Here is a 25,883-nt window from a genome sequence, read left to right on the forward strand (position 1 = left end):
CGTGTCTAGCCCGTCTGCCCTGACCATTGCCCCCATCCCCCTCATCTGGGGAGGACTGCGCCTCTTCCTGCTGCTCCTCCACTCGGCCCTCCTCTGCCTGCGGCACATCGCCCCTCTGCTGGGCTATGTTGTGCAGGACGCAGCACACCACAATGATGCGGCCGACCCTATCTGACCGATACTGGAGGGCGCCCCCAGAGAGGTCCAGGCACCTGAAACGCATCTTCAGCACGCCAAAGCACCTCTCTGTCACTCCCCTTGTCGCTACATGGGCATCATTGTAGCGGTTCCCCGCCTCATTGCGTGGCCTCCGTACAGGCGTCATCAGCCACGATCGCAATGGGTAGCCCCTGTCGCCCAGCAACCAGCCCCTCAGCCGGGGATGGCGTCCCTCGTACATGCCGGTGATGGATGACCGCGACAACACATATGAGTCGTGTACACTGCCTGGGTAACGGGCGCAGACGTGCAGGATCATCATGCGGTGGTCGCAGACCACCTGTATGTTCATCGAATAGGTCCCCTTCCTATTGGTGAACACGGCCCTGTTATCTGCAGGTGGCCGCACAGCGACGTGCATCCCATCGATCGCGCCCTGGACCATGGGGAACCCGGCCACGGCAGACAAGCCCACGGCCCGGGCATCTTGGCTGGCCCGGTCCACGGGGAAGCGGATGTAGCGGTGCGCCATGGCATATAGGGCGTCTGTCACTGCCCGGATGCACCGGTGCACCGATGTCTGCGATATGCCGCATAGGTCCCCACTCGGTGCCTGGAATGACCCCGTTGCATTAAAGTTCAGGGGCACCGTAACCTTGACGGACACGGGGAGAGGGTGTCCCCCGCCAGTGCCACGCGGTGACAGGTGTGCCAGCAGGTGGCAGATGTGTGCCACGGTTTCCCACCTCATCCGGAGTCTCCTCCTGCATTCCCGGACCGTGAGGTCCTGGTATGACTGCCGGGGCCGGTACACACGGGGCGCCCTCGGGTGCCTCCGTTGTCGTGGGGCCGCGACGTCCTCCTCCCCGTCCTCGTCCTGTCGGGCGGGTGTCCCTCCAGCCTGGGCGGCTGCCGCCTGCCCCTCTGCGGCAGCCTGCACCGCCTCTCTGGCACGCTCCTCCTCCTCCTCCTCATCCAGGGCAACATAGACATTAGCGGCTGCCGCCACGGCGGCCAACATCGCTGGCTGATCGGAAAACATGACGGCCTGGTGGGGGGGGGGTGGGTACAACGACATGTCATCATTGCCCATACCCCCTCCTCCCCCCAGCCAGGTGGCATGGACCGCATGGGTCCAACTGTTGGAGGCTGGCACGTGGCAAGGTGGACCAACTCACTTGCCCTCGCACCCCCCCTCCCCGGCACGGACCCCCCCATCCTCCTCCCTGGCCCTCCCTGGCACGGACCCCCCCATCCTCCTCCCTGGCCCACCCCGGCACGGACCCCCCATCCCACTCCCCGGCACGGACCCCCCATCCTCCTCCCCGGCACGGACCCCCGCATCCTCCTCCCCGGCACGGACCCCCCCATCCTCCTCCTCGGCACGGACCCCCCCATCCTCCTCCCCGTCACGGACCCCCCCCCCCATCCCCCTCCCCGGCACGGACCCCCCATCCCCCTCCCCAGCACGGACCCCCTCATCCCCCTCCCCGGCACGGATCCCCCTCCCCGGCACGGACCCCCCCATCCTCCTCCTCGGCCCTCCCCGGCACGGACCCCCCATCCTCCTCCACGGCACGGACCCGCCCATCCTCCTCCCCGGCCCTCCCTGGCACGGATCCCCCCATCCCCCTCCCCGGCACGGACCCCCCATCCCCCTCCCCGGCACGGACCCCCCATCGTCCTCCCCGGCACGGACCCCCGATCCTCCTCCCCGACACGGACCCCCGATCCTCCTCCCCGACACGGACCCCCCATCCTCCTCCCCGGCACGGACCCCCCCATACCCCTCCCCGGCACGGACCCCCCATCCTCCTCCCCGGCACGGACCCCCCCATCCCCCTCCCCGGCGCGGAACCCCCATCCCCCTCCCCGGCACGGACACCCCATCCTCCTCCCCGGCACGGATCCCCCCTCCCCGGCACGGACCCCCCATCCTCCTCCCCGGCACGGACCCCCCATCCTCCTCCCCGGCACTGACCCCCCCCTCCCGGCACTCCCCCGGAGCCCAGCCCACTCTAACCACCCCCCCCCCCCCCGCCGCACACACACACACACACAACCCTACACACACCTCTCCCCACACATTCAGACTGCGGCCACGCCATCGCCTGCCCAGCGGCCAACCCCCCAGGCCGTCATCCACCTCCACGCTGGTTAGCGTAAACCTGGAGCACAGGTTGACGCCAATTAAAAGGAGGTTTGATTTACAGCGATGTGACCCGTCATCACGTCGACGGGACTTCGGCCCATCCGGACGGGAGAATATCGGCAGGCCCAAAATCGGCTGCCTTGCGCCCACCCGTGCCATTCTCCGACGTCTGCGGCGCCATTAACGCCCCGCCGACTTTTCTCCCTTCGGAGACTTCGTCGGGCGGCGGGGGCGGAATTCACGGCGGCCAATGACGCCCCTGTTTTCGGATACTTCTGACTCTGCTAACGGCTTCTTTTGTATCGCTGTGTTGTTTAACCCATACACCAGATGGTCTCTTAACATGTCATTGAGAGGAGACCCAAATTCCCAGTGCTCAGTTTTTTGTCTTAATTATGTTAGAAAGTTTTTCCTGAGTCTCTACCTGTTGATTTAAATTTACACATTTGCAAGATTACTGAGGGCGTTGAATGGTAATGCCCTATCACTATGCCCACTAACTCTGCAAAAGTCTTGGTATCCGGTGCATCTGGAGATGTCAAACTTCTGATTAAATTATAAGTCTGTGTTCCACAGACTGTAGTAGTTTTTCCAGCTCCACCTTCAACACCATAATCCCAGCCAAGTTTATATCCAAACTCCAAAACCTAGGACTTGGCTCCTCCCTCTGCAACTGGATCCTTGGCTTCCCTGACCCACAGACCACAATCAGTAAGGATAAACAACAACACCTCCTCCTTGATAGCCCTTAATACCGGGGCCCGCAATTCTGCATACTTAGCCCCCTACTATACCCGCAATACACACACAACTGCGTGGCAAAATCTGGCTCCAACTCTATTTACACGTTTGCTCATGACAAGACCGTGATGGGTCGGACCTCAAACAACAATGAGTCAGAGTAAACGAGTGAGTTTGAGAACTTAATAGTGTGGTGTAATTACAACAATCTCTCCCTCAACGTCAGCAAAACTAAGCAGCTGGTCATCGACTTCAGGAAGGGAAGTGTCGTACACACCCCTGTATGCATTATTGGTGCCGAGGTGGAGACGGTTGACAGCTTCAAATTCCTAGGTGCAATCAACAATCACCAACAATCTGTCCTGATCCACCCATGTCGATGCTACGACCAAGAAAGCACAACAGCACTTGTACTTCCTCAGGAAATTAAGGACATTTAGTATGTCCACGTTGGCTCTTACCAATTTCAATAGATGTACCATAGAAAGTATCCTATCTGGCTGCATCACAGCTTGAAATGAAAATGAATGAATGAATGAATGAAGTGAAATGAAAATCGCTTATTGTCACAAGTAGGCTTCAAATGAAGTTACTGTGAAAAGCCTCTAGTCGCCACATTCCGGTGCCTGTTCGGGGAGGCTGGTACGGGAATTGAACCGTGCTGCTGGTCTGCCTTGGTCTGCTTTAAAAAACAGCGATTTAGCCCTGTGCTAAACCAGCCCCAGATATGGGAACTGCTCAGCCCAAGACCATAAGAAACTACAGAGAGTTGTGAACACAGCCCAAACCATCACGCGAACCCACCTCCCATCCACTGACTCTGTCTACACCTCTCGCTGCCTGGGGAAAGCGGGCAGCATAATCAAAGACCCCTCCCATCTGGGTTATTCTCTCTTCCAACCTCTTCCACTGGGCAGGAGATACGAAAGTTTGAGAACACCCACCAATAGATTCAAATGACAGTTTCTTCCCCGCAGTTACCAGACTCCTGAATGGCCCTGTTATGGACTGAACTGATCCTATGGATTGAACTGATTTTTCATTTGCCTGGAAAAAATAGAGTAATCTTTCAACATTTTGCACCCATTATTCAGAATTTGGATCAAAATGTTCTAACTTGCCAAAAGGAGGTGTTTTTCTGACTCGCTTATCATAGGCTAGACCCAAATTGGATTGTTTGATTGTTGAAAACGAATCTGCTTCACACTTTTCAGCGGCGATTCAAAGGCACTCCCAATGTTCCTTATCACCAATGTAATAATTGAGTGATTGGCGGCCACAAAGTGTTTCCTAAACAAGTGAAATTATAGAATGCTAGGATGTGCTTCGTGCTAATTCAGCTTCAGGATTGATTCTGCAGAGAATTCCCGCAGTCAGCCCCAGGGTTCACATATCCCCTCCCAATTGGGCGATCCTCCAGACACTCGTCCTCTTAAAGGGACTCACTAATACAAGGACCATGCACAATTCTGAGTCAGAATAATTAACTGGAGGAAAGCCAGCTTCAATGGGATAGGAACAAACCTGGGTTGAATAAATTGGAACAAAAGGTTGGTTGGAAAACAGCTGAACAATGGGCTACTTGCAAAGAAGAGATAGTGCAGCACTGTCAAGCAATATTTCCTCAAAAGGGAAAGGTGGGGTAAAGAAATCCAGAGCTTGCTGGATGACAAAGGAGGTAGACATTAGGATAAAGCAGAAAAAGTATGCTTAGAACATGTGGCAGGTCAGAACTCGGCTGAATAAGAAGCTTCAGAGGAGAAGTGAAAAACTAAATAAGAGAAGCAAAGAGGGAGTGCGAGAAGAGACTGGCAGCTAATACAAATGGAATTGTAAAGTCTAATATCGTCATATAGATGGTAGACGTGTTGTAAAAGGAGGAGTAGGCACCAAAAACGGTATTTACATATGTTGACTTTGCCAGCAGTTTCCTCTAAATTGTTGTGCTACTGACTCCACAAACTAATTGTTCTCTCGGCATATCATTTAAAGATGTTCCAAAATCACTGCTCTGCTACATTCCTCAATCTCACAACAAAATCTGTGATGGACTACTTTGGAGCTCTCCCCTCGGAATTGAACTTATATCTCTGTTAAAAGATTGTGGGTTTTGTATAATAGAAACATTTTACTAATTCTACGAGCTCGATAGATTTAATTGATTCAGAAGCATCTGGGTAAGTTAAGTTTCTGATCATGCTGTAAGTTTGGGTGCCACATGCTGTCAGCACTATGTCATGTGAGAGTACCGTTGGATGTTGAAAGGAATAACTGAAGGATTATTTAGTGTTGTAATATTTTCGGGGTTATCTTTGAAGTAAGGGAGTGTTAAGAGATCAAATGTTTATTTAAAATGGTTAAGTTGAGTTCATGGAATAAACCTTGTTTTGTGTTTAAAAAACCCACGTGTCCATAATTGTAATCCCACACCTAGGGAACAAGCCGTGTGCTTGGAAAAGCAACAAATACATTAAAGGGGAGGTTGGTTGAACTCCATGATACATTTTGGGGTTCTGAAAACGCCTCTCCCATAATAATTGGGGGCTCATCCGGAATAAAAGTCTATCTATTAGATTGGCTTTTGCGAACTTAAAAACAGTGAAGGATTGTTGCTTTTCCACTGTGGTATTTTAGTTTAAGTGGGGAGTGTGTTGTGGACAATGGATCTTTCAGAAGCTCAGAAGTTTTGGGGGGGTGAAGAATGTCACACATAGTACCTTACGGACAGAGACGAAAAGCAGACTGTTAGAATTGGCAAAAACATTGCAGTTAACATTACCTGACAAAATGCGAAAAGGTGAGGTAATTATGGCGGTGGTTAAGCATTTAAAGTTGCCTGAGATAGAGTTTGACTCATTGGAAATGGCAAAAATTCAGTTGCAAATTGAACAAATGGAACACGAGAAAGAATTAAAGCGGCTTGAATACGAGAGAGCGAGAGAGGGGAAAAAAGAGAGAAAGAGAGAGAGAAGAAAAAGAAAAGGAGAGAGAAGAAAGGGGAAAAGAAAGAATAGCCCTAGTAGAACAAAAAGAAAAAGAAAGGGAGATACAGATCAGGGAAAAAGATAAAGAGAGGGAGTTTGAACTTCAGAAAATGGCCATGAAACATGAAAGTCAGTTAAAATTGGCAGATGTAAAGGGAAACGTACAGTTGGATGATAGTGATGAGGATAGTGAGAAAGAGCGTCATAGTCGAAGGCTTGGTGGGAATCTATTTAAATATATCCAAGCATTGCCAAGGTTTGACGAGAAGGACGTTTTTTTCATTGCATTTGAGAAGGTAGCTAAACGAATGAAATGGCCACAGGACATGTGGGTGTTACTAATTCAAACAATGCTGGTTGGTAGGGCTAGTGAAGTGTTTGCATCACTACTGGAGGAGGTATCTGGAACGTATGAGGAGGTGAAGAAATCCATCTGAAGTGCATATGAGCTAGTGCCTGAAGCTTACAGACAAAGGTTTAGAAATTTAAGGAAAGAATTTGGTCAAACATATATGGAGTTTGAAAGGCTCAAACAGAGTAATTTTGATAGGTGGATAAGAGCTTTGAAAATAGACCAAACGTATGAAGCTCTCAGAGAAATTATACTTTTGGAGGAGTTTAAAAATTCAATTCCTGATGTAGTGAGAACTCATGTGGAAGAACAGAGGGTTAAAACTGCGAGATTAGCAGCAGAAATGGCAGATGATTATGAATTAGTTCATAAATCAAAGATTGGTTTCCGACATCAGTTTCAGCCGGTGAGGGATAGAAACTGGGGACATGAGAAATACTCAAGTGGTAAAGGTGAAAGTGATCTGATGGGAGACAATAAAGAGAGTGTACCTCAGATTAAAAAAGAAATCCAGGAGGAGAAAAGTTTCAGATGTTTTCACAGTAATAAACTAGGCCATGTAAAGTCACAGTGTTGGTGGTTGAAGAAAAGCACTGGGAAGGCTGATGTGGTAAAACAGGATAAGACAGTGGGGTTTGTTAGAGTGGTGAAGGAAAGCCCAAGGGAAGTGAAGGAGGTGCAAACAATTGTACAGCCTGTTCAAGAAGTAATTGTTAGGAAGGTGCCAGATGTCTTTAAAGAATTTACTTGTGTGGGTAAAGTTTACTCATGTGTATCAGGAGGAGCAGGTAAAGAAGTCGCAATTTTAAGAGATACAGGGGCTAGTCAATCTTTAATGGTGAGAGATGAGGAATTATGTAGTTTGGGAAGAATGTTGCCAGAAAAGGTGGTGATATGTGGAATTCAGGGTGAGAGGAGTAGCGTTCCATTATATAAGGTAAGGTTGGAAAGTCCTGTGAAGAGTGGTGAAGTGGTAGTAGAAGTAATAGAGAAACTAGCTTGTCCAGGAATACAGTTTATCTTGGGTAATGATATAGCTGGATCGCAGGTGGGAGTGATGCCTACTGTGGTTGATAAGCCAGTGGAAAATCAGACAACTGAAGTGTTGAAGGACGAATATCCTGGGATTTTTCCGGATTGCGTAGTAACAAGGTCGCAAAGTCACAGGTTAAGACAAGAGGAGAAATGAAAGAGTGAAGATGAAGTTGAAGGCAATTATCAGAAACGATTTTTGATCAGATGGTTGAAAAAGAACAAGAACAGGTGGAGGATGAGGCAGATATTTTTATTTCTGGAAAATTGGCGGAGTTACAACAGAAAGATGTAGAAATAAAACGGATATATCAGAAAGCATATACGGAAGAGGAATCTGAGAGTATACCAGAGTGTTATTACCATAAAAGTGATGTCTTGATGAGAAAATGGAGACCTCTACATATGCAGGCGGATGAAAAGTGGGCAGGAGTTCAGCAAGTAGTATTGCCGGTAGGGTATAGAAAGGAGGTGTTGCGAGTTGCACATGAGGTACCAGTGATTTGGGAATAAGGAAAGCTCAAGCTAAAATCCAGAAACATTTTTATTGGCCTGGACTACATAAAGATGTAGTTACATTTTGTCAATCATGTCACACATGTCAAGTGATAGGGAAACCTCAAGCAGTGATAAAACCAGCGCCCTTAATACCCATTCCAGCATTTGAGGAACCTTTTACAAGAGTCCTAATTGATTGTGTAGGACCTAAAACAAAAAGTGGGAATCAATATCTTTTGACTATAATGGATGTGTCTACTCGGTTTCCAGAGGCCATTCCAGTATGTAATATTACAGCTACAAGGATTGTGGAGGAGTTACTTAAATTCTTTACTAGATATGGACTACCCACAGAAATTCAATCGGATCAAGGATCAAATTTTACTTCGAAGTTATTCAAAAAAGTTATGGATAGCTTAGGAATAAAACAATTTAAATCAACTGCGTACCATCCAGAATCGCAGGGAGCATTAGAAAGGTGGCACCAGACATTAAAGTCAATGTTGAGGGCATATTGTCAAGATTATCCAGAGGATTGGGATAAAGGAATCCCAGTTGTATTGTTTGCAATTAGGGATGCACCTAATGAGTCTACCAAATTTAGTCCTTTTGAACTAATTTTTGGTCATGAGGTAAGAGGACCACTTAAATTGATTCAGGAAAAATTGGTGGGTGAGAAATCGGAAATTACACTATTGGATTACGTGTCAAATTTTAGGGAATGATTAAATAGAGCAGGTGAATTGGCTAGACAACATTTGAAAGTTGCACAAAATGTGATGAAACGGGTAGTCGGTGAAGTGGTAGTAGGACAAAACATCCAGAGTTCGTAGTGTTGCCAGTGGGGATAAAGTTTTAGTGTTGTTACTGATGTGTTGGGTACTCTGGATCTGTGGAGACTACGTTTACCTTAGCAGTAACATAGACAGGCTACCAACATTTGTAATAGAACAACTCTATTTTATTTAACTAAGAGATGTTAAACATACATGCACTGTAGGTCGACACTATGTTAGATTGACTGAAGATCTATGCCTAACCTGACCAGCCTATACTGCTAGCACATGGTGGATGTTTGTGCTACTGACTGTCTCAGAGGCTGCATCCCGAATGAGCGGGAAAACTAGTGCCCTCTGCCTTTATAGTGACCGTGCCCTAACTGGTGATTGGCTGCTGTGTTGTGTGTGTTGATTGGTCTTGCAGTGTGTCAGTCAATGTGTGTCTCTGCACCATCATATACTGATGTGTATATTATGACATCCCCCCTTTTCTAAAAAAAATGTGTGTTCGTGGCAATAAATAATGTAGTATGCGAATATTCCTAACTATGTGTGGCACATGCGAGCATATTTACAGGACTATGTACAGAAACTCTAAGATATTTACATTGGAAGGTGTCAAGTGCAAATGGACTGTATGTAACACAAAATATAACTAGAACAACAGTATGTACAAACCAGTGAGTTAATCAAACGAAACAATCAGTTCATGAGTTCAAAGAGTCCATGTATTCAGGCAGTTCATAAATTCAGTCTCTGAGGAGGGTGACGAATTCTGGTTGACCGCCTCAAGGGTGGGTCAGGGGCCATCTTTTCTGGAATGGGCGGGATTGTGTGAGGATGACAGAGCGAAAGCTAGATCTGCAAAGTCCGTGACGGGTTTGTCGTGACGGCGAGGCAGGACATGATCTGGTGGCGAGCGAGGAAGGAGTGGTAGTGCCCGCCTATTTCGGCGAAGAAGAAAGCCGTCTTGTAGACGAACCAAAAATTACCTGGGGGCCACTTGTCTGAGCACCACAGCGGTGGCGGACCAACCACCATCGGGAAGTTGGACACGGACCTCGTCATCAGGAGCCAGAGCAGGGAGATCCGTGGCGCAGGCGTCGTACGCCAATTTGTGTTGGGCCCGAGACAACTGCATTCGACGAAGGACCGGAAGGTTGTCCAAGTCCGGGACATGAATGGCCGGCACCGTCGTCCGCAGCGTGCGATTCACCAACAATTGAGCCGGTAACAGGCCGGTGGACAATGGAGCTGATCTGTAAGCAAGCAGGGCGAGGTAAAAATCGGATCCTGCATCGGCCGCCTTGCACAGGAGTCATTTGACAATGTGCACCCCCTTTTCAGCTTTGCCATTGGATTGGGGGCAATGGGGACTGGACGTGACATAGAACATAGAACATAGAACATAGAACAATACAGCGCAGTACAGGCCCTTCGGCCCACGATGTTGCACCGAAACAAAAGCCATCTAACCTACACTATACCATTATCATCCATATGTTTATCCAAAAAACTTTTAAATGCCCTCAATGTTGGCGAGTTCACCACTGTAGCAGGTAGGGCATTCCATGGCCTCACTACTCTTTGTGTAAAGAACCTACCTCTGACCTCTGTCCTATATCTATTACCCCTCAGTTTAAGGCTATGTCCCCTCGTGCTAGCCATTTCCATCCGCGGGAGAAGGCTCTCACTGTCCACCCTATCTAACCCTCTGATCATTTTGTATGCCTCTATTAAGTCTCCTCTTAACCTTCTTCTCTCTAACGAAAACAACCTCAAGTCCATCAGCCTTTCCTCATAAGATTTTCCCTCCATACCAGGCAACATCCTGGTAAATCTCCTCTGCACCCGTTCCAAAGCCTCCACGTCCTTCCTCTCATGCGGTGACCAGAACTGTCGCAATACTCCAAATGCGGCCGTACCAGAGTTCTGTACAGCTGCAACATGACCTCCTGACTCCGGAAGTCAATCCCTCTACCAATAAAGGCCAACACTCCATAGGCCTTCTTCACCACCCTATCAACCTGGGTGGCAACTTTCAGGGATCTATGTACATGGACACCTAGATCCCTCTGCTCATCCACACTTTCAAGAACTTTTCCATTAGCCAAATATTCCACATTCCTGTTTTTCCTTCCAAAGTGAATCACCTCACACTTCTCTACATTAAACTCCATTTGCCACCTCTCAGCCCAGCACTGCAGCTTATCTATATCCCTCTGTAACCTGCTACATCCTTCCACACTATCGACAACACCACCGACTTTAGTATCGTCTGCAAATTTACTCACCCACCCTTCTGCGCCTTCCTCTAGGTCATTGATAAAAATGACAAACAGCAACGGCCCCAGAACAGATCCTTGTGGTACTCCACTTGTAACTGAACTCCATTCTGAACATTTCCCATCAACCACCACCCTCTGTCTTCTTTCAGCTAGCCAATTTCTGATCCACATCTCTAAATCACCCTCAATCCCCAGCCTCCGTATTTTCTGCAATAGCCTACCATGGGGAACCTTATCAAACGCTTTGCTGAAATCCATATACACCACATCAACTGCTCTACCCTCGTCTACCTGTTCAGTCACCTTCTCAAAGAACTCGACAAGGTTTGTGAGGCATGACCTACCCTTCACAAAGCCATGCTGACTATCCCTGATCATATTATTCCTATCTAGATGATTATAAATCTTGTCTCTTATAATCCCCTCCAAGACTTTACCCACTACAGACGTGAGGCTCACCGGTCTATAGTTGCCGGGGTTGTCTCTGCTCCCCTTTTTGAACAAAGGGACCACATTTGCTATCCTCCAGTCCTCTGGCACTATTCCTGTATCCAATGATGACATAAAAATCAAAGCCAATGGTCCAGCAATCTCTTCCCTGGCCTCCCAGAGAATCCTAGGATAAATCCCATCAGGTCCCGGGGACTTATCTATTTTCAGCCTGTCCAGAATTGCCAACACCTCTTCCCTACGTACCTCAATGCCATCTAATCTATTTACCTGGATCTCAGCATTCTCCTCCACAACATTATCTTTTTCCTGAGTGAATACTGACGAAAAATATTCATTTAGTATCTCGCCTATCTCTTCAGACTCTACACACAACTTCCCATCCCTGTCCTTGACTGGTCCTACTCTGTCCCTAGTCATTTGCTTATTCCTGACATACCTATAGAAAGCTTTTGGGTTTTCCTTGATCCTTCCTGCCAAATACTTTTCATGTCCCCTCCTTGCTCGTCTTAGCTCTCTCTTTAGATCCTTCCTCGCTACCTTGTAACTATCCATCGCCCCAACTGAAACTTCACACCTCATCTTCACATAGGCCTCCTTCTTCCTCTTAACAAGAGATTCCACTTCTTTGGTAAACCACGGTTCCCTCGCTCGGCACCTTCCTCCCTGCCTGACCGGTACATACTTATCAAGAACACGCAGTAGCTGATCCTTGAACAAGCTCCACTTATCCAGTGTGTCCAACACTTGCAGCCTACTTCTCCACCTTATCCCCCCCAAGTCACGTCTAATGGCATCATAATTTCCCTTCCCCCAGCTATAACTCTTGCCCTGCGGTGTATACTTATCCCTTTCCATCCTTAACGTAAACGTCACCGAATTGTGGTCACTGTCCCCAAAGTGCTCACCTACCTCCAAATCCAACACCTGGCCTGGTTCATTACCCAAAACCAAATCCAATGTGGCCTCGCCTCTTGTTGGCCTGTCAACAAACTGTGTCAGGAAACCCTCCTGCACACACTGTACAAAAAACGACCCATCTAATGTACTCGAACTATATCTTTTCCAGTCAATATTTGGAAAGTTAAAGTCTCCCATAATAACTACCCTATTACTTTCGCTCTTATCCAGGATCATCCTCGCCATCCTTTCCTCTACATCCCTAGAACTATTTGGAGGCCTATAGAAAACTCCCAACAGGGTGACCTCTCCTTTCCTGTTTCTAACCTCAGCCCATACTACCTCGGAAGATGAGTCCCCATCTAGCATCCTCTCCGCCACCGTAATACTGCTCTTGACTAGCAGCGCCACACCTCCCCCTCTTTTGCCTCCTTCTCTGAGCTTACTAAAACACCTAAACCCCGGAACCTGCAACATCCATTCCTGTCCCTGCTCTATCCATGTCTCCGAAATGGCCACAACATCGAAGTCCCAGGTACCAACCCATGCTGCCAGTTCCCCTACCTTATTTCGTATACTCCTGGCATTGAAGTAGACACACTTCAAACCACCTACCTGAACACTGGCCCCCTCCTGCGACGTCAAATCTGAGCTCCTGACCTCTATACTCTCATTCTCCCTTACCCTAAAACTACAATCCAGGTTCCCATGCCCCTGCTGCATTAGTTTAAACCCCCGCAAAGAGCACTAACAAATCTCCCCCCCCAGGATATTTGTGCCCGCAGGTTCAGATGTAGACCATCCTGTCTGTAGAGGTCCCACCTTCCCCAGAAAGAGCCCCAGTTATCCAGAAATCTGAATCCCTCCCGCCTGCACCATCCCTGTAGCCACGTGTTTAATTGCTCTCTCTCCCTATTCCTCATCTCACTATCACGTGGCACGGGCAACAACCCAGAGATAACAACTCTGTTTGTTCTAGTTCTGAGCTTCCATCCTAGCTCCCTGAAAGCCTGCCTGACATCCTTATCCCCTTTCCTACCTCTGTCGTTAGTGCCAATGTGGACCACGACTTGGGGCTGCTCCCCCTCCCCCTTAAGGACCCGGAAAACACGATCCGAGACATCACGTACCCTTGCACCTGGGAGGCAACATACCAAACGTGAGTCTCTCACGCTCCCACAAAATCTCCTACCTGTGCCCCTGACTATAGAGTCCCCAATTACTAATGCTCTGCTCCTCTCCCCCCTTCCCTTCTGAGCAACAGGGACAGACTCTGTGCCAGAGGCCCGTACCCCATGGCTTACCCCTGGTAAGTCCCCCCCCCACAAGTATCCAAAGCGGTATACTTGTTTCTCAGGGGAACGACCGCAGGGGATCCCTGCACTGACTGTTTTTTCCCCGTCCCTCTTACAGTTACCCATCTATCTCCAATCTTTGGTGTAACTAATTCCCTGAAGCTGCTATCTATGACCCCCTCTGCCTCCCGAATGATCCGAAGTTCTTCCAACTCCAGTTCCAGTTCCCTAACTCGGTCTTGGAGGAGCTGGAGATGGCAGCACTTCCTGCAGGTAAAATCAGCAGGGACACTAACGGCATCCCTCACCTCAAACATCCTGCAGGAGGAACATTGCACTCCCTTCCCTGCCATTCCTCTAACTTTCTACCAAGATCTGGCTAACAACTAAATTAAATTTTTTTATATATAAAAAAAAAATTAAAAAAATTATTAATAACAATAATAAAATATGGTACTTACCTCACACCAAAGGGTATTATTATTAGGTTAGAGGAGGAGGGCGGGTGGGAGACACTACACGTGTAGTGTCTCGGGTTTCCTCTCCACCAGAATTTATTGGTGAGGGTCTTCCCAGAAGTCCGCGGGTCGACTTCCTGTTCCCACCTTAAACACTAGAATTTTTTTAAAAATTTAAAGGAGAAACTTACCTCCCAGAAATCACTTCCGCACTGCCCCCGCTGAAATGGACTAGCCTGCTCCGCTCCTGCTGAAATCGACTTGGCCTGCAAGGTAAGTAAGTTGTTAATCTGTACTCACCTCACCACAGACAGCGACCTTTTAAATGGTCCCCTCTGCCTCACAGCCCCCGCGCTTTTTCAAAATTCCCGCGCTGATTCTAAGGTCCCAGCTCTCACTCCCGAACTCAACAGCTGACCTGCAAGGTAAGCAAGTTAATCTGTACTCACCTCACCACAGACAGCGACCTTTTAAATGGTCCCCTCTGCCTCGCAGCCCCCGCGCTTTTTCAAAATTCCCGCGCTGATTCTAAGGTCCCAGCTCTCACTCCGGAACTCAACAGCTGTGTGAAGTTGTATCGTTTGGCAAAATTGGACTACTACTGACTGGCAAAACACGGGCCATTGTTGGACATGGCCATGAGGGGGATGCCATGGCGAGCGAAGGTTTCCTTGCACGCACGGATGACCGCAGTTGAGGTGAGGTCGTGTAGCCTAACTACCTCCGGTTAGTTTGAGAAATAGTCCACTATGAGGAAGTAGTCCCGGCCAAGTGCATGGAACAGGTCGATGCCCACTTTGGTCCAGGGGGACGTGACCAACTCATGGGGTTGCAAGGTCTCCCCTGGCTGAGCAGGCTGGAAACGCTGGCATGTTGGGCAGTTAAGAACGGCGTTGGCAATGTCCTCATTGATTCCAGGCCAGTACACTGCCTCATGGGCCCGTCGGCGGCATTTCTCCACTCCCAGGTGGCCCTCCTGGAGCTGCTCAAGGACGAGGTTCCGCATGCTGTGCGGAATGACGATCCTGTCCAGCTTTAGTCGAATTCCATCTACCACCGCCAGGTCATCTTTAATGTTATAGAATTGAGGGCATTGGCCCTTGAGCCACCCGTCTGTCAGGTGGCGCATGACACATTGGAGCAGGGGATCGTTGGCCGTCTCACGACGAATCTGGGTGAGTTGTTCGTCCGTGGCGGGCAGATTGGATGTGGTGAATGCCACCTGAGCATCAATTTGGCACACGAAGCCCGCTGGGTCGCAGGGTGTGGTGACAGATCGGGAGAGTGCATCGGCGACGATGAGTTCCTTACCCGGGTGTAGACGAGTTCGAAGTCGTACCGCCTGAGTTTAAGGAGAATGCACTGCAGGCGCGGCGTCATGTCGTTAAGGTATTTTTGAATGATATTGAGCAGTGGCCTGTGGTCTGTCTCGACTGTTACCTTTGGGAGTCCATAGACATATTCATAGAATTTGTCGACTCCGGTAAGAAGGCCCAGGCACTCTTTTTCAATTTGCGCATACTGCTGTTCGGTGGGCGTCATTGCACGTGACGCATATGCGACAGGAGCCCATGAGGAGGCGTTGCCTCGTTGAAGGAGCACTGCTCCAATGCCGGACTGACTGGCATCCGTGGAGATCTTTGTTTCTTTGGCCGGATCGAAAAATGACACCGGGGCCTTGGTCAGCTTCTCCCTGAGTTCTCGCCATTCTTGTTCGTGGGCGGGGAGCCATTGGAACTCGGTCATCTTCTTAACCAGGTTCCTGAGAGCCGTGGTGTGGGAGGCGAGGTTAGGAATGAATTTCCCCAGGAAATTGACCATGCCCAGGAAGCGGAGGACTGCCTTCTTGTCCTCCGGTGTCTTCATGGCCTTAATGGCAGATATCTTGTCAGCATCCGGCTGCACGCCAAACTGTGAAATGTGGTCTCCGAGGAATTTAAGTTCTGTTTGACCAAAGGAGCATTTGCCCTGTTGAGGTCCGGAGGCCATGCTCATGGATTCGCCGGAAGACGCGTTGGAGGCGATCAATGTGCTCCTGCGGGGTGGTAGACCAGACGATGATGTTGTCCACATATACGCGAACCCCTTCGATACCTTCTATCATCTACTCCATTACTCTGTGGAACACTTCCGATGCAGAGATGATGCCAAACGGCATCCGGTTGTAGCAATACCGGCCAAATGGGGTTTTAAAGGTGCAGAGCTTCCGACTGGATGCGTCGAGTTGGATCTGCCAGAACCCCTTGGATGCGTCTAGCTTGGTGAAAAATTTGGCATGAGCCATCTCGCAGGTGAGTTCTTCGTGCTTTGGAATGGGATAGTGTCCTCTCATAATATTGCTGTTGAGGTCCTTGGGATCAATACATATGCGTAATTCTCCGGATTTTTTTTTACGCACACCATAAAGCTGACCCAGTCAGTTGGTTCTGTAACTTTCAAAATTACGCCCTGGTCCTGGAGGTCCTGCAGCTGTTGCTTGAGGCGGTTCTTGAGGGGTGCTGGTACCCTGCGAGGTGCGTGCACCACAGGCGTGGCATTTGGTTTTAACAAGATTTTATAATTGTATGGGAGTGTGACCATGCCCTCGAATACACCGTGGTATTGGGTGATGATGGCGTTCAGCTGTGTCCGAAAGTCAGCGTCCTGAGATGCGGAAGCATCAGCGGGTGACAGGGAGTGAACCCTTTGGACAAGGTTTAGAAGTTTGCACGCCTGAGCACCAAGCAGGGAGGCTTTAGTGGATCCCACTATTTCAAATGGCAGGTTAGCCTTTAATGACCGGTGCGACACTTCAAGCTGGCAAGAGCCACTGGCAGCAATGGCATTACCATTATAGTCCAGAAGCTGGCAGGCAGATGGCAAGATGGTAGGCTTGACATGGAGGCTTTCGAGGTCAGACCACGCAATGAGGTTGGCTGACGCGACGGTGTCCAGGAGGAATCGGATGCGGGATCGGTTGACCGTGAGGGTGGCACATCACCCGTCGTCCAGATCAATGCTGAATATTGGGAGAGACTTGGCTTTTGTCTTCTGGAGCATCTTGTGTTTGGTGATGATGCCCACCCGAAATGGTGCTTTAGGGTCCTCAGTGTCAAGGTCCGGAATCAAGTCGGAGTCGGAATCGATGACCGGTGGCTGGATGGTTCGGACATCTCTGCGTGGCTGGTTGGAGTGACGAGAGGTAGTAGGTTGAGCAGACCTGCATAGGGCTGCATAGTGGCCAAGCTTGCCACATTGAAGACAGCGTCAGGATTTTGCAGGACATTGCCGCTTTAAGTGGGCGGGGCCACAGTTGCCACCGTCGTGACGTCAGAACGTTCGTACGCCACTGCGTATGCACGGTGCGGTCGTACGTAGTGCGCGCCTGCGCAGTGCGGTCTTCGGCCTCGCCGTCCCCTCGGTCAGTGCGCGCATGCGCTGGAGCCTGCGAAATGGCCGCCCTCAGCCAGGCTTAAGCCTTGGAGTTGTTTAATGGCTTGCATCTGCTCTGCCTCGTGGGGACCTTGCCGCGCCGTTTCAGCCGCTTGAATGCGCGAGTATCGGTTAGTGGCGTGTTCATGCAGAACGCAGGACTCGATGGCTATCGCAAGGGTGAGTTGTTTAACCTTGAGGAGCTGCTGCCGTAGGGGGTCCGATTGCACACTGAAAACGATCTGGTCACGGATCATCGAGTCGGAGATGGAGCCGTAATTGCAGGACTGCGCGAGGAGGCGAAGGTGGGTGAGGAAAGATTGAAAAGGTTCATCCTTACCCTGCAGACGCTGTTGAAAGACAGCGCTCAAAACTCTCATTTACCTCGATGTCACAGTGACTGTCGAATTCGAGCAGGACTGTCTTGAACTTGGACTTGTCTTCACCTTCAGTGAAAGTGAGAGAGTTGAAGATATGGATGGCGTGGTCCCCGGCCGTGGAAAGGAAGAGCGCAATCTTCCTGGCATCTGAAGCAGTTTCCAGATCTGTAGCTTCGAGGTATAGCTGGAATCATTGTTTAAAGATTTTCCAGTTCGCACCGAGGTTGCCGGTGATGCGGAGCGGCGGGGGAGGGCGGACACTGTCCATACTACCAGATGGCTGATTGCTGGTCGAAGGCAGATCACTTGAAGGTAGGTCTATTAAACTCTAACATCACATACTGGTACCATGATGTGTTGGGTACTCTGGATCTGTGGAGACTGTGTTTACCTTAGCAATAACATAGACAGGCTACCAACACATGTAATAGTACAACTCTATTTTATTTAACTAAGAGCTAGTAAACATACTTGCACTGTGGGTCGACACTATGTTAGATTGACTGAAGACCTGTGCCTAACCTGACCAGCCTATACTGCTAGCACATGGTGGATGTTTGTGCTACTGACTGCGGGCTCTGTCTTTCTCAGAGGCTGCATCCTGAATGAGCGGGAAAACTAGTGCCCTCTGTCTTTATAGTGACCGTGCCCTAACTGGTGATTGGCTGCTGTGTTGTGTGTGTTGATTGGTCTTGCAGTGTGTCAGTCAGTGTGTGTCTCTGCACTATCATATACTGATGTGTATATTATGACAGTTACCAGTGGTAGGTGAGCCTTTAAAAGCTAGGTTTTGTGGACCATATCAGATTGAAAGGAAATTAAGTGAGGTGAATTATGTGGTAAAAACACCAGATAGAAGGAAGACTCACCGAGTGTGTCATGTGAATATGCTTAAAAGGTACTTTGAAAAGGAAGGAGAGAAAAAGGAGGTTTTAATGATTCTAACTCAAAGTGACGAACCAAATCCAGATGAATGTGAATTTGACATACCTCAAATTAAATTGGAACATGAGGATGTTATTAAAAATTGGGATGAATTGTTAAGTTACCTTCCAGAGGAAAAACAAACTGACCTGAAAGAGTTATTGATATCACATGGGCAAGTTTGTAGAGATAAATTGGGAGGTACTAAAATGGCTATACATGATATAGATGTGGGAAATGCTGTTCCGAGCAAACAACATCCATACAGACTTAACCCTTTAAAATTGGCACAGGTTAACAGAGAGATTGAGAGTATGCTTAGGGCATAATTGAAGTGGGTTGCAGCCAGTGGAGTTCACCCATAGTGATGGTACCTAAACCAGACGGTACCCAACGGTTGTGTGTGGACTATCGAAAGATGAATGCAGTTACAAGAATGTACTCTTATCCTATCCTGCGTTTGGAGGATTGCATTGAAAAACTGGGCCAATCTGCTTTTATTTACAACTTCCAGACATGGAAAGAACATTTAAAACATCGTATGGAGTTCTTCGATCGACTTCAGGAGGCGGGTTTGGTGATGAACCTAGCCGAAAGTGAATTTGGAGAAGCCTGAATCACTTTCCTTGTGGAGTTTCCGAGACCCTCAAGACGAAGGGTAATAATGCGATTTCTTAGCATGAGTGGATTTGATCGAACAGTTGTGCAAAGGTTTTGTGGCGTGATTATTCCACTGATGGAATTGCTGAAGAAACGTAAAAAAATTCAATGGACAGCGGACTTTCAACAGGCATTTGACTGCCTGAAAGCTGTGATCACCAATGCTCCTGTATTGGAGAATTGCAAGGGACTCTGTGGTCAGATTGAACTAAAGTATCTGATTCTAAAGAGAATTGCGAGGAGTAGAGGAATGGATGGATCGTGCAGAGACTTTCTTGTTCAAAGAGATTGTCAATCGAGAAGGATTTCGGTAGGAGGAAGAAGAACAAAGAAAAATGGACTATATTATTATACCTGTTTGAGTGTGTTGTTTTCTTTAAATGAAAATGTATACTTACTGTGTGCATTTCTTAGTGGATGATGCAAAAATGAAAAATGAATCTATCTTGAAGGAATAACTGAAGGATTATTTAGTGTTGTAATATTTTTGGAGTTATCTTTGAAGTAAGGGGGTGTTAAGAGATCCAATGTTTATTTAAAAGGGTTAAGTTGAGTTCATGGAATAAATATTGTTTTGTGTTTAAAAAACCCACGTGTCCATAATTGTAATCCCACACCTGGAGTACAAGCCGTGTGCTCGGAAAAGCAACAAATACATTAAAGGGGGAGGTTGGTTGAACTCCATTATACATTTTGGGGTTCTGAAAACGCCTCTCCCATAACAACTATGATTCTCTTCTTGTCCTCCCTCTCTATTCCATTAGCTGGGCAGCATGGTAGTACAGTGGTTAGCACAGTTGCTTCACATCTCCAGGGTCTCAGGTTCTATTCCCAGCTTGGGTCACTGCGTGTGCGGAGTCTGCACGTTCTCCCCGTGTGTGCGTGGGTTTCCTCCGGGTGCTCCGGTTTCCTCCCACAGTCCAAAGATGTGCAGGTTAGGTGGATTGGCCATGCTAAATTGCCCATCGTGTTCAAAAATATTAGCTGGCGTTACTGGGTTGTCGGGATAGGGTGGAGGTGTGGGCTTAGGTGGGTTGGTCTTTCCGGTGTGGACTCGATGGGCCAAATGGCCTCCTTCTGCACTGTAAATTCTATGTCTATGCCTTTCAAAACATATTGTAAGCACTCTACATAATGCACCCAGTCCTCCTCAATGGCGTTGAATGGTGCGGTGATCAGTCATTTTTTGATTGCTCAGATCAATTATTGTTCCAACGGTATGCCTTCTGCACCTTGCCTCTGCAATCGAGTACCACTTTTTTCATTGCAAGTGTAATAATGGAGACTATTGGTGACCACCAGTTAGCAACCAACCAAGAACTATTTGCTTACAACAAGAACTATTGTGGTACAGGTCATCATCATTAACTCCAAGATCCAGTCAGAGGTTAAAAGCCCCTGCTCAGCCACAGGAATTTACTCACTAGCGTCCGAGTGGACAAATGGGTCACATGACCCCCAAGAGCTTGCCCCTTAAAAGGGTCTCGCTACTACAGTGAGATAGAGCTGTTTATTGAAAATGCACATGATGTGTTTGCAGGTGATGTTTCTGAGGAGCAGCATGTGGAAAAATAGGGGGGGCAAAGTTAGGATCTTGGGGCACTCCAGAGGTAACAATAGGGGTGGCACGGTAACACAAGTGGCTAGCATTGCTGCCCAACAGCACCAGGGACACAGGTTCAATTCCAGCCTTGGCTCACTGTCAGTGTGGAATTTGCACATTCTCCTTGTGTCTGGGTGGGTTTCCGCCGGATGCTCCCGTTTCCTCGACAGTCCAAAAATGTGCAGGTTAGGTGGATTGGCCATGCTAAAATTGCAGCCTGCTGTGCAAACATGTACAGGTTAGGTCAGGTTACAGGGTTACGGAGATGGGACGGGGCAGTGGGCCTGTGCACAATAGTTATTTGGGTGAAACAGTTTGTTATGAACACGAACATGAAGTGAACACAAGGGGTGAGGAGGTTTGATGAAGGAAAACATTCAGGAATTCAATAATATTAATGTTCAATTTTCAATGTTCAATGTCACAATATTTTTTGCTTTTTGACAGCAATACCTGGAAAACGTAAAACCTGACGAAACCCAGATCACGGACCAATGCTTACGGAACAATAATTCGGACAATAATTCTGATGTATAGGACACAAGTTGTGACTTTCCAGGTATGTTCTGGATTGAGATAAAAATGATCTCCTATTTCAAAACATTATGAAAATCGCTTATTGTCACAAGTAGGCTTCAAATGAAGTTACTGTGAAAAGCCCCTAGTCGCCACATTCCGGCGCCTGTTCGGGGAGGCTGGTATTAGGAATGCTAATCGATGAAAGCTTTGTATCCACAATGTTGGTATTTCACATTCATTTTCCGATATGAGCCGATCAGAAGGAATGAAACGGTGTCCGTCAGTCACTGCACTCACACTTGTTCATTGGCTTTCTATGAGCTTATGAACTGGGTGGGACCTGCTGTGCCTGAAAAGTAATTATTGCGCAATACCCTCCAAGGATTATCTAGGCCTTCAAATAAGGCAGAAAATGATTGCCAAAGTGTGCAGATTCTGGACTAGGAAATGTAAATTAGAATAAATAATTCCATGCAAAATCACAAACGGAAAACCAGATAAAGAGGGGCCTTAAAGAGCATTGAGAGAAACAGAACGAGACAAAATATTTTATTTCAAATTTACAATGGTTAAAAACTGAAAGAATGAGACCTGTGAAAGTCATTTTTCATTGCCAAAGCGGTTATTTGAAAGTAGCGAAGGCTTATAAAGCGATTAAAACTGTACTTGCACGAGCATGGACAAGTCCTAACTTTTCCTCCAGAAAGTCCGATTCACAGGGCTTCTCAGAGCAGGTTTACAGACATTTCCTCCTGCTCCTACCTTCTTTGCATGTATCGAATTATTCAGGCATATGCCGGGGGAGATAGCTCAACAAACAAGCTCGCTGAACCAACTCGGTTGTCAAATTGTGGGACATATTTATATATTTTTCAACACATGCACAATCACTGTTTAAAGTTTTGATTTGGTGCTGCAAATAAACAGCACTTTCACCTATACCCTTGCAGGTACTTGAAATGAAAATCGCTTATTGTCACAAGTAGGCTTCAAATGAAGTTACTGTGAAAAGCCCCTAGTTGCCACATTCCGGCGCCTGTTCGGGGAGGCTGGTACGGGAATTGAACCGTGCTGCTGGCCTGCCTTGGTCTGCTTATCTTGGTATTGTTTACTGTCCCTATCTGCTACTGATATAACTGTTACCTTCTGTTCCCAAACATGTTATTGAGGCTCACTACCCTGCTGCAGATTCTACTAACTTGTGCTTTAAGGATTACAAAGATCAATTAGAATTTTTGTAACAATTTGGAACCTCTTTTCTGTTATTTGATGAATATCTAATTCTTAAATCATACTATAACCTTAACTGTTACTATTTGTTTCCCCTTTACATATGTTCTTCCAGCAAAAGTGAATTGCATAGAATTTGTGCTCCCGCTGGGAGTGCCATGCAAAATTCAGGGCAACCAAATGGGCCAAAGCGCTGTCCACTTGTAGCCCAAGTGTTTCCCTGCCCCGCTGGTGTCTGATTCGCTGGGGTCGGGATTCGCCTGGAACAACCCCACAGGCTGGAGCTGCTTATAAGCTCTCCACTCACCACAAACTGTCACTCCATTGGATTGGATTGGATTGGATTTGTTTATTGTCACGTGTACCGAGGTACAGTGAAAAGTGTTTTTCTGCGAGCAGCTCAACAGATCATTAAGTACATGAACAGAAAAGGGAATAAAAGAAAATACATAATAGGGCAACACAACATATACAATGTAACTACATAAGCACATAACTACATTCAGCCAAGAAGATGGATGTACAAAGGCTTTCCTCCTGAGTCTGAGATTGACCATATGCTGAATGCCATTGAGGAGAGGAGGGACACCCTCTTTCCCAGGGTGGGGCAGAGACTCAAGCCCGCCCTTCTCAACAGCGCCTGGGATGAGGAGGCAGAGGCTGTCAGTGCTGCCAGCCTCACCAGGAGGACCAGCGTGCAATGAAGGAAGAAGATAAACAACCTCCTTCGAGCAGCTTGGGTGAGTCACCACCTCTGTGCCCCTGACATCACTCCCGCCCCTCTCTCCTCACATCATTCCCCAATCCCCTAGAGGCCAACAACACCCCATCTTCCTGCATCTCCCTAAAAACCCACCCTCCCCCAAACCCCAACACTTGTATTGTCCTCTTTGGCCAGGAGCCTTGCACACACATGTTAGCTACAGGCCCCCCCCCCCCCCCCTCCCATAGAACCCACCTCCCAGTGTCTCTCTATGTCCTGGAGGTCGACATGTGCCAAATAAGTGGTAGCCCAATGCAACACCGGTGTCCCAACATCAAGTGAGTCACCCCTCTCCCAGAGACCAGCTTTCCCAAGATCTCACCCCATGTCTTTTGTCTTGCAGGATCACCATCAGATGAGGTTGGGCCGTCCGGAGTCGCTGCCCCCTATCCAGATCCTCAGCATCCCCTCAGCACTCCAGGGAAGACACCAACATTTCAACACTGCTTTCACCAACACCATCTACCATCGCAGAGACTATCACCTCAGTGGGTAATGTTAGTGATCAGGCTCCTGGGTTTAGGACAACCACCACCTTGACGGCCACTGGGAGCAGGTATCCTCATCCATACCCCTGTGAAGCCAAGTGCGCCACCATCTAGTAGGCAGTGCACTGACTCTGGTGAGCCGGAATTGGCTTTGGCACACGTGGGCCGACAGCTCCTCAAAAGACAGTCGGTAAACCTGAACTGATCCGCCCGCCACCTCCTTCTGGTCGCCTCATTTTAGGAAGGATGTGGAAGCTCTGGAAAAGGTGCAAAGGAGATTTACCAGGATGTTGCCTGGAATGGAGAGTAGGTCTTACGAGGAAAAGTTGAGGGTGCTAGGCCTTTTCTCATTAAAATGGAGGAGGATGAGGGGCGACTTGATAGAGGTTTATAAGATGATCAGGGGAATAGATAGAGTAGACAGTCAGAGACTTTTTCCCCGGGTGGAACAAACCATTACAAGGGGACATAAATTTAAGGTGAAAGGTGGAAGATATAGGGGGGATGTCAGAGGTAGGTTCTTTACCCAGAGAGTAGTGGGGCATGGAATGCACTGCCTGTGGAAGTAGTTGAGTAGGAAACATTAGGGACCTTCAAGCAGCTATTGGATAGGTACATGGATTACGGAAAAATGATATAGTGTAGATTTATTTATTCTTAAGGGCAGCACGGTAGCATTGTGGATAGCACAATTGCTTCACAGCTCCAGGTCCCAGGTTCGATTCCGGCTTGGGTCACTGTCTGTGCGGAGTCTGCACATCCTCCCCGTGTGTGCGTGGGTTTCCTCCGGGTGCTCCGGTTTCCTCCCACAGTCCAAAGATGTGCAGGTTAGGTGGATTGGCCATGATAAATTGCCCTTAGTGTCCAAAATTGCCCTTAGTGTTGGGTGCAGGTGTTGACTTTGGGTAGGGGGCTCTTTCCAAGAGCCGGTGCAGACTCAATGGGCTGAATGGCCTCCTTCTGCACTGTAAATTCAATGATAATCTATGATTAATCTAGGACAAAGGTTTGGCACAACATCGTGGGCCGAAGGGCCTGTTCTGTGCTGTATTTTTCCTACGTTCTATGGTTTCTATGTTCTCACCGCCTCCACGGCCTGTTGGACCTCAGCTGGCATCTGAGCCTCACCGGCTGGCTCCTGCTCTTATGAGGAAGGCTCCTCTTGTGCAGGTTCCTCCCTGGACCGATCCTGGTGCTTTCGCCACCGTACATCATACAGGTAGATGGCGAGCAGAGCTGGCGGGATTCCAAAGCCCATGTCTCTGCGGGTAGAGCGGGAAGAGACAGAGAATGTCAGCAAAATGAGGATTTCTGTGACCATCCAATGTCACTGGGTTAATGGTCACCCTGAGGTAAAGTCCACACCGCCACCACCCCTCCCCGCCTCTTCGATATGATGTAGGGCACACTGCACCCTGTCCCCATCAGTGACTGGCACCTGTCCTGTGATGTGAGGATCCTCTCTCCTCACCTCACTCTGTCAGGGGACTTCTGTTTTCTCTGAGTGTGACATAGCTCAACTGGCTGTGGTTCATCTGGAGAGGTAGTTTTGGTTGGACTCTTGGTACAAGCACATCACTTTCCACTGTTTCCTCAGCTTCATTGGGACCAATTCTTTGGCCTGCTCTCTGCTGATCAGCCACTTTACTCCTTTGACCAATGGCAACACTAGTGGCTGGCACAATTGGAACAGGCTGTACACTGGCTCTTGTATCGACTTCCGTCCATGTAACTGATCTGAGTGCTCCTCAAACTCTTGTCCTGCACTTTCTCTTCAGACGATACCGGACCCAGCCTCGCCACGGCAACACCTGGGA

At 48.4% G+C, this 25,883-nt stretch overlaps 1 protein-coding gene across 3 annotated transcripts in view; it reads left to right on the forward strand.

Moving 5' to 3' along the window:
• The window catches only part of LOC140424704 (uncharacterized), a 337,233-nt gene that overhangs the window by 294,259 nt on the left and 17,091 nt on the right, over positions 1–25,883 (forward strand). For 2 of the 3 annotated variants that reach the window (XM_072508002.1, XM_072508000.1), the window contains one exon: positions 21,514–21,625. In XM_072508002.1, the coding sequence (XP_072364103.1) occupies positions 21,514–21,539 (26 nt within the window). In that variant the 3' untranslated portion in view covers positions 21,540–21,625. Of the gene's footprint in view, positions 1–21,513; positions 21,626–23,921; positions 24,071–25,883 lie in introns of all 3 variants that reach the window. The other variant, XM_072508001.1, reaches the window with a different exon arrangement.

Source organism: Scyliorhinus torazame, chromosome 6 (assembly GCF_047496885.1).
Source record: "Scyliorhinus torazame isolate Kashiwa2021f chromosome 6, sScyTor2.1, whole genome shotgun sequence".
Lineage (NCBI taxonomy): Eukaryota > Metazoa > Chordata > Chondrichthyes > Carcharhiniformes > Scyliorhinidae > Scyliorhinus > Scyliorhinus torazame.